The 17,796-nt window shown below is 39.7% G+C and overlaps 2 protein-coding genes across 5 annotated transcripts in view; both read left to right on the forward strand.

The window, feature by feature from the left end:
* The window catches only part of exoc3l4 (exocyst complex component 3-like 4), a 30,548-nt gene extending 27,121 nt beyond the window's left edge, over positions 1 to 3,427 (forward strand). For 2 of the 3 annotated variants that reach the window (XM_040041435.1, XM_040041436.1), the window contains one exon: positions 2,291 to 3,426. In XM_040041435.1, coding sequence (XP_039897369.1) covers positions 2,291 to 2,510 — 220 coding nt within the window. In that variant the 3' untranslated portion in view covers positions 2,511 to 3,426. Of the gene's footprint in view, positions 1 to 2,290 lie in introns of all 3 variants that reach the window. The other variant, XM_040041438.1, reaches the window with a different exon arrangement.
* Positions 1 to 17,796, forward strand: part of LOC120739619 (tumor necrosis factor alpha-induced protein 2-like) — a 132,152-nt gene that overhangs the window by 89,763 nt on the left and 24,593 nt on the right. The window lies entirely within an intron of this gene.

Here is a 17,796-nt window from a genome sequence, read left to right on the forward strand (position 1 = left end):
CACTCTCTGTTTAAAGGCATTTTAGAGTTTTGTTCCCACCAGATTGCTGCTGTAAATAAACCTCTTAACTGCTCACTGCAGGCAAAATCCAGATGTTCCAGCATTCCTATCATTTGATGCCTGTGCCCTGTTATTGTGCAATACACAGCTTATCTTAGGTAAAACTTCACAAAACATGGCAAGAAGAACTATCTAACAAGATAGATCAACATCTGTCTATCTGCCTCTCACACAGGCTGCAAACTGCAACCGTTTTAGTTTCTAAAAGAAAATTGCGTATTCCTCTCGCAACATAACAGAAAGCTGAAAACCACATAAACTTGTGCGCAGGAGACGGATGTTTTTGAGAGCTAATTGCAGCCTCTGTAACAAAAAAGCAAGCTGGAAGCACAGAGTGCAGCCTGTTGACCCTGTATAGCTGAGGCACGCTGAGTTGGGATTTACGTAATATCTCACAAAGTTTCCCCCAACTGTAGAAATGTGGGAGGAGGGCCTTAAATGATCCTGCAATGCTGTGGTTAACTTTAGACTTCATGCAATATGTGCATGGAGCATTTCCACATTCTTTCCCCTTTTTCTCTTTCTTTCGGTTCTGCTAAATGAAAACATGTGCATCTTTTTTTATTTCCCAAATGAGAAAATAAATACATTTAGCAAGAAAAGCAGATGTTTCTCTTGCCAGTTAAAACTGAACTGATGTAAAGTGTGGGAAAAAAACTGAAGTTTCAAAAAAAGGTCGATACTTAAAGAGATGATCCCTGAAACTAGAATGTTGGTTTGTGCTGTGAAGTTTGTAAGTCATAGGACCACAGCAGATACGGTTTGAGTAAGTACAGGAATTTAAACTGTATGTTCAAAAACTGTACGTGAGTGAAGAGATCATTATAACAGGTTTAACTGTACTACCAAAAAATCTAGTTGTAAAGATACCGTGGTTATTTTTCCATTAATATCCATATTGGAGTGCCTTTTTTGCTATGACATGCAGTATGATTTTTTTTTTTTTGCCCCTTTTTTGTCAGAACCTCACTGTTACAGCGCAAAGGTCTACGTGATGTGATCCTGAAAATATCCAATAAAAATAACAAACTATTGCACAATTATAAACAACTCACACATCTGCAGTTTGGAAAGGACAACACTGTTGAAGTGATTATTCCCAAGTTTAAATATTTTTTTGATGGATTTATGTATCATATGGTGTTGGCATCTGTGGATTGGCAAGGCTTTACTTCTACCCCGAAAAGGGAGGGAGTGTGTAGCTATGGACAGTTTGACTCTCTGTTGGTTTGCAGTCTAGGGTCCACATTTTTCAAGATATCTGTGTGATGTGTGAATTCTGTGTGAATTCTGTGTGATGATAGATACCAATGGCAGCTCGAGCTGATTTAATTTTTGTTAAAATTGGGTCAAGGGTACAACAAAAGTTAAAAATCAGTAAAAACTTTGCATTACCCAGAACTTCACAACAGTAAACTAGACCTTGGGAGGTTTGCTAAGCAAGTAGCTATCTTCGTAAAATCCTGGAAACTATTCTCACATTGTTAGTGACATATAGAACAGAACTAGGGGTGGCTGTGGCTCAGGCGGTAGAGCAGATCAGCTACTGATCGGAAGGTCGGTGGTTTGATCCTTGGCTTCCCCAGTCTGCATGTCAAGTATCCTTGGGCAAGATACTAACCCCAAATTGACCTCCAATGCGTTCATGTGTGAATGCGTGTGAATGCAGGTTAGTTTGCACTTGTGTATAGAAGTGCTTGTACGAGTGGGTGTGAATGATGTTGTATAGAGCGCTTTGAGTACTCCGGGAGAGTAGAAAAGCGCTATATAAGATTCATACCATGTACCGGAACTTGTCGTTAATAGTATGAGGGAGGTTGTCTGATGTCATCTTTATGGGGGAAGAAGTTAAGACTCTCACTGCATTATTAGCCAGATAGTTTTAAAGCATGTAGAAAAAGCAAAAGCTGTTGGAGCTTTGAATTCTTCAAATTCTAAAGAATTTAATAAATGTGTTATATTTTCCAGAGTCAAAAAGTTACATTGTTTGTCATGGACTTAAGTATTTAGATGACCCCCGTGTCTCAGAAAGTCACAGTTAATACACTCAACTACTCAACAGCCTACAAAAAATACTTGGTGTTTGTATTTGGTGGGTGGGGGGGGGTCAGGTAAACTGGACTTTCAATGGAATTAATATAAATTGGTTAACTAATAAATTAAAATAAATATAAATAGTATTAATAAATATGGAATTAATAAGCATTTTGATCTTGTTCTCCACTTGCAGTAAGAAGCACCTGGTTGCTGTTCTGTACTTCAGGGGGCTCATTAGGGGCCACGAACACCAGCTGATCCTCCGGCGACTCACAGCACTGAAGAGGGAAGGGAACATTGCCAGCAGTGACAGAAACCAAGTGTTATTTAGTAATATGCAGGTTACGGTCAACACAAACTGCCTGTCCAACTTCCCTTACTCCTGCTTCAGCTTTCTGATGCCAGACAACTAGGAAAACACTGCAGGTGTAACACCACAGAGTGTAATGAAGTGTGTCACCTGTGGATTGGTATTGGTGACCTGTCCAAAGCCTTATATACTTTGCACTACTGATATTTGTTATGTCACGTGTTTTTGTTTTTTTGTTTTTTTTGTTTTTTGTTTTTGGGAGGGGTTTTTTTGGGGGGGGGTTGCTTGTTTGTTTGTTTCTTGTTTATTTATGTGATAAGATACAAATAACTCGGACCAAAATGAATGTATCACTCAGACTGAACTAATTTCTCGTCAGTAAAGCAAACATGATTTGAGAGATATTTGTTAGTTCACTGTTCACTGAGTTAAAAATCTAGTTCTACTGATAGGGTTAAATTAAAGCTCACTCAATGATCTTTTCTAGAGTGTAGCAACAGGTGATTATAATGTGAACTCATATTAGTACTTTGCTTCTTGCTGGTCATGTGAGCAGTGGACTGTGTTTATACTGTTCATACTTAATGTGTTATATATAATGACAGTGTAAACTAGGAGATCGAAACTAAATTGTGTTTAATTTATGTGCATGTGTGTAAAACATTCTTCAGGATGATATGAAGCTAACAAATGACATGTTTGCCGCAGTGAGAATGTATATAAGTATATAAAAAGTATATGTATTTAAGACTTAAAGATAAATATTTGCTGGCCATGTGAGATTTGTGTTTTCCAGTAACTGGCACGTGCAGTTTTTTTGCTTAATGTTCACCAAAGAACCTGAATTTGTTTTCAACAAATTTTACAAAAAAATGAAATGAACACTACACGTGCATAAGAAATAAATTAACTTACCAATCAATCAATACTCAATATTATGTCAAGCATTCAATTCAATTTTATTTATACAGCGCCAAATCACAACAGTTGCCTCAAGGTGCTTTATATTGTAAGGTAGACCCTTCAATAATACATACAGAGAAAAACCCAACAATCATATGACCCCGTATGAGCAAGCACTTTGCTGACAGTGGAAAGGAAAAACCTTTTAACAGGAAGAAACCTCCAGCAGAGCCAGGCTCAGGGAGGGGCGGACATCTGCCGCAACCAGTTGGGGTGAGAGAAGGAGGACAGGACAAAAGACATGCTGTGGAACAGAGCCAGAGATTAAGAAGTATGATTCAGTGCAGAGAGGTCTGTTAACACATAGTGAGCAAGAAGGGTGACTAAAGAAGAAATATAAGAAGTATAATAAAATCGGTTTTAACAAAGCAAATAACTAAATCCTGCACGTTTTTTACCGCACTACTTCTTTTTCAAAGAAAACAAAATGAATATGTAAAAAATGCATTCCTATTCCCTCAAAGTTTCATTAAACTTATGCAAGCTACAGATTTTGCATAGGTGCATAGACTCCGTTAGAGGTTGGATGGCTGATAACTTTCTTCAACTCTATGAGGAGAAAACTGAAGTCCTTGTCTGTGCTCCTGAAACATTTGTACCTAGGGTTATGGAAAATGTAGCTCCTCTTGCTACATTTGCCAAACCTTCTGTCAGGAATCTTGGCGTAACTTTTGACTCAGCCCTGACTTTGGATGCTCATGTTGAATCTCTGGTTCACTCCTGTTTTTATCACTTGAGAAAAATTTCTAAGCTGAGTCACAGTGTCTCACGCTTAGAACTGGAAATTGTCATAGATGCATTTGTTTGATCTCGTTTGGACTATTGTAATCCTTTCTTCACTTGTATATGCAAGGCCTCCTCGTCCTCCTGTTTGTTTTACAGAACACCGCTGCAAGGCTTCTGACCAAGTCTCCCAAGTACTCGCAAGTCACACCCCTGCTAATCCAGCTGCATTGCTTCTTGTTACTTTATATTTTGTTTCCAGCGAGTCTTTTAATTTCTGAAAGTGGTCTTGCACAACACTTTTACCCCCTTCTGTGGGCCTTTAAAAGTTTTTCTGTGGATATTGTCTGCTTTTTCACTCATTTTCAGTCCCGTCATTGTATCTGACTATTTTCAGATGAATGTATTTTTAATACTGACCTATGAATCATTCAAGCATGATGAACCTGTGTTAATTGTATATTTAGGAACATTGTTACTATCGGCCTGTCATATAAACATGATATGTGCCAATTTGTGTAGCTGAACACAAAATGCAGAAGTTTACACATTTTGCACCAACAAAAATGATTTCTCATGTCCTTAAAAAAAATTGAGGAAACTGGGCAAGCGGAGGACAAAACAGGCTTAAAAAAACAATCTACAACAAATAATTGTTATCTGAAAGTCATGTCCCTAAGAAATAAGAGAAAATCCAGCAAAGACCTGACACAGGACCTGAGCGATTAATCTGACACTTTAGTTGATCCATCTACTGTTTGCTGAAGCTTCATGAGAGCCAACATCCAAAGAAGAACTTTGAATGTCCTTCAAGAAACCTGGACAACTATTTCTGAAGATTGCTTAGAGAAACGACAAACAAGCTGCCTAAGAGAGTTCAGGCTGTGTTGAAGAATAAAGGTGGTCATACCAAATATTGACTTTCAAGTTTGTTAGTATTGCACAAAGTCTGTTTCCATGTATGTTTGTACTTTCAGGAAACCACTTCACCTGCTTCCTGTTTGCTAGCAAAACATAATGAATTGAGGGGTGTACAATGTTATCCCTCTCCCACACCGATCACTACTTGGCAACTATTGTAATCTATGACTTCCAGCGTCCACCACTTAATGATCGTACTGTAAACAAAAAAACAAACAAACCTATAAATACATTCATGGACAATTTGCTTCTATTACAGGCAGGTCAGTCTTTTTTTGTCAAAGCACAATAAATCATCCAATGCTGTCTCATTATTGCTTATTTATGGAAGCAATAGGATGTTAATATTAATATCATTCCCTCATTTCCCAATGTACACTGCTCAAAAGGCTACAGAGTACATACATGTAAAATCACTCGCCTTGAACAGAAACTTTCACTTGACTGAGTCCTTTAATGCAAAGATTTTTTCCTTGTACTTCCATATTTTTGCCTCTCACTTGCAAAAAAGTAATCACATTGGAGCTGTTTGTACAATTTCTCTGAGGGTTCCCAGGATGTTTCTTCAAAATACTTAAATCAACACTTTTTTCACTCAAAATGTGATTAGCAGCCAATATAAATATAATGAGTCACATGAAAAAGAAGAAAAGAAAAGATATAAATTGTCAAGCACAGTGGTGGTGGGCTGAGAACTTGGGCTGTCTGTTTGACAGCTAAAGCTTGGCTGAAATGAAGTCATGCAGCAGGACAATGATCCAAATCAACAGAAGTGCTGAAAAAGAAAATGATCAGGTTAGCGCACTGGCACAGAAAAGTCCAGAGCTCATACTCATAGAAATGCACAAGTGGGGCCTTAGGAATGCTGTGCACAGAGAAATAAAGAAATGTAATGACTAATGTAGTTTGCGTTTGCAGGCATTTTTTCTTCTTCTTTAAGTGGTGCTAAAACTAAGCTACCATGCAAATATGCCAATAGCAAGTTCTTTTCCTTCCCAGTTACATGGCTAGGAATGTGAAACCAGGGTCAAGTCATGAGTCATTTATTGTCCCACTCCTTAATAAAAGGTTTAACCTCCTAAGACCCAGAAATTATCTTTTGCTTTCTGTCTGGGATTTGACTCTGGGACATTTCTTAATTTATCTATATGAATCCTGCTGCAAGATCAAGGAGGCATCATGGGCTTTCTAATGATGCCACATTTGTGGGCGATGTGCTAACAGAGCACATGAACTTTCTTTCTTTTTAAAAATGGTGGAAATTGCAGCATCCATATTATTAAGGCTACAAAGGAGGTTAAGTGATATCTTTTTTGTTGCTATTGCGGTTCTATTGCTTAAACTCAAATTCACTTTTTCAGTAAAAACGAACCTTTCAAATTAAGCCATAAAAAGTTGATTCTGTTCATCTGGACGTTGCGTTTTCAGTGGAAGAGACGTTTCATCACAGGGCCTTCTTTAATGTGGGCTGACTGCAGGTTTCCCCAGCCTTATTAGCTGTAACCTGCACAATGACTTGAACAATGGGCTGTGAGGTGAGTTTCTTGATCAAGGAACTGACCTCACAGCCCATTGTTCGTCATTGGTGATAGTTTCAGTCATTGTGCAAATGTACTGTTTATAAGGTTGGGGAAACCTGCAGTCAGCCCACATTAAAGAGGTCACTTGGATGAGTGACGAAACATCTCTTCCACTGAAAACTCAACGTCCAGATGAACAGAAACAACTTTTTGGGATTTTCTTACCTGGATGATTGAGCATGCATCAAGACCTTTCAAACACAAACAGACACCAGTTATGAGTTTGATTTCTCTATACTGTTTTTCTTTTATCCTGTCAGTTTATGTAATTAATAACATATATGCTAAATGTGCACTAAACTCTATGTCTCTTGTCTTTATCAATTCAATTTCAACCATACAGAATTTTTTTTTAGGATGAAACATGACAGCAGGGCACCGTTGACCACAACTGCTAAATTTCTGGTCCTCTGAATACATCAAACAGAAAACATGCAAACTGGATCTTAAAGGAAGATCTGAATTTACTGGTTCCTAGTTAAAGTTAGTTCAGTAAGTTGAGGGAGAGTCTTCAAAATTAGGCAGTCCATCAAAGTATAAATTGATCTAAACGATCTGATACAGCGAATAGTGACAACTTTCTTAAACAGAATGCAACAAGGCCACCATGGAAAGATGGTTCACTTCCTGAATGGCAGTTCAGCAACCAAATCCCACAACTTCAGAGTTATAGCTTACACAATACTTTGTATCCATAATGGACTTTGGATGGCGTCATTTTGCCTTTGCACAGGTTCCTCAAAAGCTGGTATGTCCTCCCCATGAACTTTCGCCTTCTTCCTCTAATGCCTGGCCTTCCTCCACATCAACGTTTGTTCCACTACCACAGCTCTAAGTAAACTATCTCACAGCCACCATATCATTCTGTGATCAACAAGACCTGGGGCCCGTTCTTCGTACCTCGCTAAGTAAGTTAGCTGGATTTGATTGTTGACGATTTCGCGTGATCCTGGATCGTTCGGTTCCCCGAAGCTCATCCGGGACTTGCTGTCATAGCAACAGAGCCGTAAGCGTAAACCTGCTCGGGAGCAGGTTTACTTTATGTAAACAGGATTAGATCGCGGCCACGCAGGTATGTCCGCTTCATTTATACGAAAGCAACAGCGATATTCCACCACTGTTTCACCATAAATAAATAACATCAATGTAACTGAAAATAATGCAGCACTTGATCCTTTTATTGATTTCACACAGATACATACAGGTCATCTCCTAAAAAAGGGAAATGTACTATTAACATTCTATTACATGTATGTGATTATTACAGATGTAATTCATATTTCAGAGTAGTAATTGTAAATTACTCCGTGTAATCAAGATGAGAGACCACGGCTATAAAAGCGAAGGTGGATTTGGGAAGTCTGTCGCAGCCATATCCTGTCCGTATACACGAGCCACCCATTGCGGAAGGTGCAAGATTGATAAGGAGAGTCCTCAGAATTCAGCGTATATTGCGGGACAGACAGGATCCTTTAGCTCAGCGCGACAGTGTGCTCATAGAGAGATATCGATTTTCCCGTGAGGGTATTATTTACTTAACCAACTTGTTGACGAGGGGGTGCAGGACCACCACCTGTCTTTTTTTGCTCTGCCCTTTTCTTTGTTGCTGTTATAAACACACAAACAGATTATTCCAGGGTCTCTTTCCAAGAGACGAAAAGCAATATAAGTGATTAAATATTACCATTCTGTAGAATATTCTTATATTTCACTTTTACTTGTTCCCATGTTCTAGTGGGTCCTGTTGTGGCTCTAATGTGAAAGGGGATATAATATAACATAATATAATATAATATAATATAATATTGGATAATATAGTGTAATATAATAAATATACCCTACCGCCTACTGGTGTTGGCCAGAGGGGCCGATGGCGCGATATGGCAGCCTGGCTTCTGTCAGTCTGCCCCAGGGCAGCTGTGGCTACAACCGTAGCTGCCTCCACCAGTGTGTGAATGTGAGAGTGACTGAATAGTGGCATTGTCATGCGCTTTGGGTGCCTTGAAAAGCGCTAGATAAATCCACTCCATTATTATTGTTATTATTAAATTACTTACGAGTTTAATTTGTCAGCAACTTTCTGCCAGCCCTCTCTCCTTGCTTTTGCAGCCTTTGCAGTGTTCCCTTGCGTTCTGATTAAACTCTGAAACTCCTGAAATCCCTCACTCAAGAGTTCTTGCTCTGCTGCCGAAAAATACCGAGCGTGCTCCTTCGACATTTTCGCCGACCAATCAGAGGGTTGCCGATCAATGTTTCTACTATCGATGCGTAGCCCCTTTTACGACACCCAGTGATCTCACATTACTTCATCCAGCTGTACTAATCGTCAACAACAGGTGTGTTCGGAGAACCGGATTCGCGAGCTCACGGTTAGCGCGATGATTTGGTCTTGGATGTGTCATTTGATCTTGGATGTAGTAAGCCACGTACGAAGAACGGGCCCCTGATGCCCATTTCAAGAGATAGAAGATAAAACATTGGCTCTTGACGGAGGCGGTCGCACTTTCTCCCTCTCCCTTATCTTTCCTGCTTGGCTTCTCATGTCTTTTGTATAGGCTCGCTTATTCTCTAACCCTAAGAGAGTCTCCCAGACTTGTTCTCTAAAAACCTAAAGAAGAATTATGGATTTGATCAACTGGTCCCATGATGAAACTGACACCCTCCTGGGCTTGGGAGAGCCCGTTTGTCCTGCAGAGACGTGTGCTGCCAGATACTCGATGGTCGGTTGCGTCGTGTGTCTGGCGACACTCTCGATGGAGGACACTGAACGAGATCTGCCGATTTGGAACCACGATAACAGAGTTCTGGCTGATTGGAGCTGGCTCGGACCCGGCTTATCGAAGAACAAGAAGCAGCTACAGCTGTTCAAAATCCCACAAGGCTGGCCGACATGATAGACAATGGGCAGAGCTGTGAGTACTCAAGACTGTGTTTATTGAACGCAATATGGATAAGATCTTGAAGAAGAACAACAGGAATTAAGAGACCTGGTGACCAGTGATTAATATAAGACCAACTGTAAAACTGGAAGCAGTTTGTTCGCACTAACCAAAACAACTGCCATCTTCATCTCATGCGGCCCCCCTGGTGCCAGCTGGATGCTCAAGGCAAAAGCTAATGGGAATAACAAAATTCTCCCTTAGAAAACAAAACTGTTGTGACTCTTCCCCCTCATTCAAGGCCACCCACGTCAACCGAAGATTGTTGACTTTTGCCTAACCGAGTGAAGGGACACTTTCTCTCGTCTGAACATGGAACACACACACATACGCATGTACACTGACACAGACCTACACCCCCCCCCCCCCCCCCCCCAAACGCCTTCGAAGCTTAGTCTTCTATGTTGTGAGATGTGATGGTTCATGTTCATGTTCTCAAACTGATCTCCCTGTTGGAGCTCAGTCTGGGGGGAGTTCTTTTTTCTCCTCGTCTTTCCTCATTTTGTGCATTTTCCATTGTTTCGGTTCGGGTCGTTGCTTGTGCGATCGACTGGCTGGTGCCTGACTTGTCACCCCAATGTGACGTTTGTGTATTGTATGTACGGTTGGCAAGGTATCATCTATCTTAATTGCCCCTTGAGGATAAATAAAGTCTCTCTGACTGATAAATCTCAGGACGTTAATCCAAACACAGATTTCTATTACCCAAATTAAACTTAGTGAAAAATGTTTTAACCTCTAACAATCTGGCAAATCAGGAGTTAATACACGGGCTGCTTTCTTACTAAGCTTATTAAATGTTCTGCATATGCAGTGAATTACGCTTTTTTGCTCCGAGCATCGTGGGGGACTTGTGAAATCATTTTCTGGGAAGGAACGAATTTCAATAGTTGGATCAAGTAGAGTAGCAGAGAGAAACATTGTGAAACTTCACGTGTGGAGGCATGTTAAATTGAGTTAATAACTCTAAGCAAGGTTTTAAAGTAAATCTTTTGCTGTCTCTGCTTTCTCTTAAGACTTCGTTTATTTTGCTTTGACACATTTAAAAACTGAAAGTGAGACAGAGAATAAATATATGCGAATTTACAGTGTGTGAAGTCTCCAGACTTTCATATAATGAGCTTGTAGGATCTAGTAAAAGGATCTAGCAAAGAAAATGATAAACTACAGACTAAACAACAAAACACAGGAAGTTCTAATCAGTGACCATGAAAAGGGGGAAAAAATAGTTTAGTTATCTAGTTTTGCAAAGACTTACAGGAATAAACAAAAACATGCAAAGAAAAAAACAAACCTATAATACGTATATTATTCGCCAAATGTTAAACCAAACTACAGCAGCTTAAATAAGTTGTTTAAACCAAATTTAAAATCTGGATGTGAAAAAAAGCTACTGACTGAGCCATCAGCTGACAGCTGCCAATGAGATGAACTTTTCTGTGTGGATAAGTTGTTTAATCATGGAGGCCATTTGGTTCAGTTACTATGTTTGCAGTCATTTTTAAGTAACCTATAATAAATAAGATATAATGGACAGATATCAGACAAATCACAACATTTATTACATCCACAGGGAGTTTTCAGATGCCATCCGGATGTTATTCACATCCTTTAATGTTTGATCATCAGTGTAACAAGATCAAAAGCCTCCCTCCTAACTTCCTGCTGTGGAGCAAACGCAGAGAGAATCGAAAGACAACGACTGCAAGATAAGATCCCTAAATACATGGTCTTGACTTGATTTTGTTGCGTCTCTGTGTGTATATGCACAGACATTGTCACGATATGCGTAGACAGATCGTTTGGATTCTTTTAAGTGAGGACCCGAATGCAGACCACAGAAGATGAAAACGGGAAGTAACTAAAAGGGCGCCATTTATTAAGGCAGAAACAACAAACTAGGAGAAACATAAATAATAAACTAAACAGAAGATCGCCTGAACTGGGAAAACTAAGCATAATAAAACTAAACCCGGATAATTAGAGAGACCTGGAAAGCAAAGCTAAACATACTGAACATGGAAAACTCGTGACTGTCAAAATAAAACAGGAAACCTAGATAGACGTGGACTGGAAATGACAGACAGACGAAGAACACGTACACTTTAAAAACATACAGAGGGGAAAAGGGGACCGGACATGAGACATGGACACAACAAAGCACTAACAGAACATGATGGTGGGAGAAACACACATGACAGAAGGAATGTGTCACATGTAAACAAGAGGAGAGGACAGGAGACAAAGACATTACTGGAACACATGAAGGGTGAGGGAGACACAAGGGGAATCTTATAAACAATGAACTACAACAGGGCAACCTATGCCAAACAGAATGAGCTTAAGACAGCTAAATGAACTTAAACATAAATCCTAAACCATCAAAATATATTCAACTCAAAGCACTGGGTCGGAACTAGAGCTGGGCGATATAAGATTTTTTCATATCACGATATGTTTTTTTCATTTATATCACGATATAAGCCAAATAACTATATTTGTAAGATTTAAATGTGCTGTTGCTCACAAGTAAAATGTGAAATAATCAGCAGCTTGTTTTGATTTAAATATTTATTTCCCATAATAAATCAAATATTGCAAAATAAAATATAAGGCAAATATTGCAAACTACACAAAAGGTAGCCGCTAAAGCGTTTAAGTTTCAAAATAGAACAAACAAAACAGACTACTAAATTGTCAATTCCACTTAGAAACAAAATATTAATTCTAAAAATAAATCTTAGTTTGTTTTACAGAAGAACAGACAAAATTGACTAACTTTTGTCAATATCAAATAAACTGAGAACTAAAAGGAAATTCTCAATCTCTCCTTGTTGTATAGCTCACCTTTTCAAACAGTTTTAACAGTTACTTTAGTCTGACAAAAGCCGAATGACGAATCAGCGCTTCCAGTCAGAGACTGAGCATGCACCGCTTTATTGTATTTCCAGACTTGCTTTCGGCACAATTTACTGTGCGCGCTACTCTGTTTTTTGTCAGACTTGAAATAGCCGAAATACCTTCACACTACAGAACTTCTATGGCTCTTCCCTTCGACAATCTCTCCGGCATTGGAACCATCATCTGTTTTCTCTTCGGTAACCTTCAGTCACGCTCTCGGTTGATTTTTCTCTAGTCGGCACACTCATTTCCTCCATTACCCGGGCGGCACGGCAGCTGGCTGCTTCCCAAACAAATACACATGTGCGGCTTGGCACTTGTGCTGTACATAACAAGTCATGTGACGTGACGCTGCGGCTGTGATTGGTTCGGCTCTGCGCTACTTAATTTGGATTGGCTGTTCTTTTTTTTCTTTTTTTTTTGTAAGAGGACAAGAGCGGTGAGGCCTATCGCAATCCGATTATTAAGTGATGACGTGACGAATCCTACTTCCGGGCCTAAAGTAGTCTGCATTTTATATGGCTTTTGTGTTGTTAACATGTTTAATGCTTTGTATTTTCTTCTATTTAATCTCAAAAAGCTCCTTAAAAAAAGTCAGTGATCACCGTTGACCTCCCTCGGCTTTTATTACCGCTAATCATTTATTTAAGCTCAGTTTTTAAAACCTTGCGATGTAACTACAGCACAGCCCATGCAGCAGTATATGAATGACTAACCTCGTATTGTGGATGGATTACCTCAGTTGCTCTCCTGGCTGAAGTTTGGTCCTTTTACAGCATCCTGCCATGCGATTACATTTGTTCCTGACCACCTGAGAACACTCACGTTAACTTTTATCGAGTGGAAAAAAAGTTAGCTTGTTTAAATTATGCTAACATAGCTGTGTCGCTAGCGGTCACGTAGCACATCATTATATACCAGCTAGCCAAACTTCAGTAACCCTACAAACGTCACTGCTGTTTAGTTTTCTGTCTTCATTTATGTTGGAAGTGATAAGAAAGCTGTACGTTTTAATTTGTTTCCAAAACCCCGCAGTCAGGACATGCTATATTGTATTTAGATGGAAGCTAGCGAGCTAACTTCCTGCTAACTTCTAACTCCGTTAAATGTCATAAATTCCCTTTTCATGGATGCCTGGATGTTAAACTCAGTTGTTACACCTGGTAGATAATGCTGATAATTTTATTAAAGATGAAAGACTTAAGACAGTGTTTTAACTCTCAGTAATGCCACAGTGATCATTTGATATGTGGACCTGCAGCAGAGTTTAGGCCCAGACACGGCTAGTGACGTCAGACTGAACAATCGGATAGTTTAATTTTTCTATCGAGAAAAAGTTATTTCGCAACACATATCGTTATTGTTCTATCGCCCAGCTCTAGTCGGAACCCATCTGTCGATATGGACTTTTTTATTCTGACGAGCTTCTGTGATTCAGAAAGACACACTCCCTCCACTACAGAGGTTTAAATGCAAATGTAGCACAAACGTTAACAAAATTTCTACATTATATGAGTCAACTACATTCTGCACAACTGCCCTAAACCTGTTTGATAAGCTGCACATTAATCAAACAGCTATGGAATGTATCCTACAAATTTAGGTCACATAAATGTTAGAAACCTGCAATTTCCAAATCTGAGAAATCTGAATTTTAGAAGTTAAATTGCTGGAGGTTTTTTGTAATTTTAGAAAAATTAGAATAGTTTGATTAGCATAAACAGGCCCTAAGTTCAAAGTTACGTGCTATTAACACCCTACTTTGAAAAGCACTGCCTGCTTTGTGGCATCTGCTTCCTCTGTCATTCTATCAATGTAGGTTTTAGGCTCTTATTTGCTCTAATGTAGGCTCTTAGCCATATTGTACCATATTAGCACTAACACACACTCATTTCACCAACTATAAAATACACCCACTCAGATCATTGTTCCGCTGTCAGAGTGGCATTGTGAAGCAGTGAACTGGCTTAATAAAGGCAATGAAATACTGAAATAGAGGCATGTCCTCAAACTCGAGCTGAACTCTTGCAGATAAGAAAGACATTCATCTTTCATACAGTGTTACAACAGCACTGGCTTGAAAACTCCTCAGCAGGACCCAAGACTTAACAGTTTATAGTTCAAAGTTTTTATTTCTGGAATTGAGAAACTGAGAAGGCTTGAAAAAACTGGTCAGACAGTCCGAGAGGGCAACTTTGGGAGAGAGGAGAATTAGTCCAGGCCAAGTTATATGTCAAAGATTGCCTAACGGTGCTAAAAAGCATCCTTACTTGAAAGAAGCAAAGATGATATGTCTGGTTTCTGTGGTAAGGTGATTCAAATGACTGGTAAGTATTTGGCCAGAATCTTCCAGATGAAATAGATCAACTTCACAGGTCAGTGGGTATTAAAGGGGTGTGCACTCAGAAGTCATGTAGTAAAGACTGGAAACCAAGAGAACGGGAACGTTAGCGCTTTGTGAACTAGAGCCATGACGAAACTTGATTATTACAGATAACAATCTGGTGGAGACTGGATGTTGACAGTCCAACCTATCAAAACTACTGACCATTGCAAGACCGCGACACAAAGACAGCACTAACAGGTGGATGGAAAATGTAATTGGTAATTTACATGCTGTTATGAGTCCCTTGCCAGTCATGTTGACCATTGACAAGTGTGCATCAGCTAGCAAACCACAGTGTATCTTCCTAATAAAGAACCCATTCAAGTATGTTTCCTTTACATCACCACTATGCCACATCACTTAGTTATGTGTTCCTCATCAAAGGATATTCAACCATAATCCAAAGCAATGGCTTTAAAATAATTTGAACGTGGCAATGGCACAAAAACAACATTTGATTTATAAAACAATAATCCCCGCAGAGGTTAAGCAAGTCTTTAACTCATCATCTAGCTATTTGACAAAACAGAACAACACCCCCTCCTCGCCCTCCTGCCCCTGTTAGAGACTGCTCTGTTTCTGTTGCAGTTGGTGATTGTATTCCTGCCTCTTGGTCTCCTTTCATAGTTTCTCTCTTTGCTGTCCATGCCAGTCTTCTAGATATACCTCTGATCACTAACCACAAACCATTGCTAGCTGCTGCTCACATATAAAAAGACCATAACAGTCAGGGGTATTTTTGTGCCAGTGTTTTCTCCACAATGTCAAGAGCCCTGTCATCCTTTAAATGTGACTCGAGCATCACTAAAACAGGCTTACAAAATGTCTGAAGTCCTGAGAGAAGCACACATAGCATTATGCACATACACATAGCACACAAAACATAGCATTATTCACTTTGTTTTAAAACATCCTGAAGATCACAGCTTATGTTCAGCTGCTTTTTATAGATTTTAGCGCTGCATTTAATGCTATCTACTCTTTTCTTTTTTCCACAAGCTAAAATAATTGGATGTACCCTCCTAATCATTAAACTGTATCATTCTTATTTAAAGTCAATAACACTGTGACCCAGCTGAAAGCAATGAGTACTGGTGCTGCTCAAGGTTGTGTTAGAGCTCCTATATTTTTGCACTTTCTAAAAATGAAGTCTTGGCTAAGCGCATGCAGAACTATTTTTAAACACTCATATGATTGTTCCAAGGTTAAGTCTGCTTCACAAGAAAACGGATATGATGATTTCCAATAAATGACAGTTTGTGGCATTGTGTTAGTTTTGAACGGAGAGAAAACCCGAGAGAAATTTGGAGTATCCGTGGTCACTCTGTTGTACAGGTTCAGCCTGATAAGTAGTTTGGTGTTTACAGTGATAGCAGATTTACTTGGAGTTTTCATGTTGACTGGGTTTGCTCTTTTGAACAACAGATATTACATTTTTTACACAGACTGTGCATATAAAGTAAATAAAATCATGCTTCTTTTTTTTGACTGTAGCACAATGGCATGGTGGTTAATGGTTACCTGACAGCAGGAAGCAGGAAGGGCCTTTTTGTGTGGAGTTTGCACATTCTGAGTACTGCAACTTCCCCTCGCAATACAAACACATGCATTTAGCATGGTTAGTTAGTTGGTGATTAACTTTTGTGTGTTAGCTCTTCGAAAGACGAAGTGGTGATCTGTTAAGGTTTTACCTTGCCTCTCACCATATGCATATCCATAGCTGGGACATGCTCCCTCAGATAAGGATAAGTGGAAGATGTCTGTGAAGGTTCTCAGTCATCCAGGTCATCGTAGTCAAAGGAGCTTGCAAAGAAAAGCGTCTGGACTTCTTTAAGTTACTTGAAGACGTTTCACCTCTCATCCGAGAAGCTTCTTCAGTTCTAAGGTCAAATGGTGGAGAGTCCCAGATTTAAACCTAGTGGGAGTAACCCCCCACAGAGGGACAAAAGGACCCCCTGATGATCCTCTAATCGCCTGAGCCAAGGTGTGAAACTGGGTGTGGGTCCCAATCAGCCAGAGTTTCGGGTGTGTTCATTGTGAAACCTGGCCCCACCTTATCATGCGAATTCCTGAGGTCAGATGGCCCAGGATGTGAGTGGGCGTTAAGGCGTCTGGGAAGGGATCTCAAAACTGGATTATAGATGGCAGAGAGTTGGTGTCGTAAACCACCGCCTCTGTTCAAAGATGGTCGCTCACAGTGAACATAGATGGCTTCTTTCACTCCTCTTTCAAGTCCTCTCTGTCCAAAATGTGAACATTGGCATCCTCGAAAGCTGTGATAGAAGCTGTGATAGAAGCCCTGATAAAGCTGTGATAAAATGTTCACATTTTGGACAGAGAGGACAGATGGTTTGAAAGAGGAGTGAAAGAAGCCATCTATGTTCACTGTGACACAATGAACACACCCGAAACTCTGGCTGATTGGGACCCACACCCAGTTTCACACCTTGGCTCAGGCGATTAGAGGATCATCAGGGGGTCCTTTTGTCCCTCTGTGGGGGGTTACTCCCACTAGGTTTATATCTGGGACTCTCCACCATTTGACCTTAGAACTGAAGAAGCTTCTCGGATGAGAGGTGAAACGTCTTCAAGTAACTTAAAGAAGTCCAGACGCTTTTCTTTGCAAGCTCCTTTGATAAGTGGAAGAGAATGGATGGATAGTGTGTGGATTTTGGTCAATATCATGGTACTGCAGATCATTATAAGCCAGCGAGCAAAGGTGGTGAAAGTCTAAAAACTGTGTAAGTTAATAGACTTATCAGTACAACTGCTAAGTTGTAAAAATGTAAGGGTGGGTTAGAGATCCTAAAATAGAATTTCTCATAGGGATAGTTTATTTGCATAAAGTAAAATTATTTCAAAGAGTTCATATTTCGTGATTAGCCCACAGAGTGTTTCAGACGAAGCACAATCTTAAGTGAGTTTAAAAGAGTAGCAGCTGTAATATCAAAGGAATCCTTAAAGCTAATGTCTACT

This window comes from Simochromis diagramma, unplaced genomic scaffold (genome assembly GCF_900408965.1).
Source record: "Simochromis diagramma unplaced genomic scaffold, fSimDia1.1 OVJJ01000304.1, whole genome shotgun sequence".
Lineage (NCBI taxonomy): Eukaryota > Metazoa > Chordata > Actinopteri > Cichliformes > Cichlidae > Simochromis > Simochromis diagramma.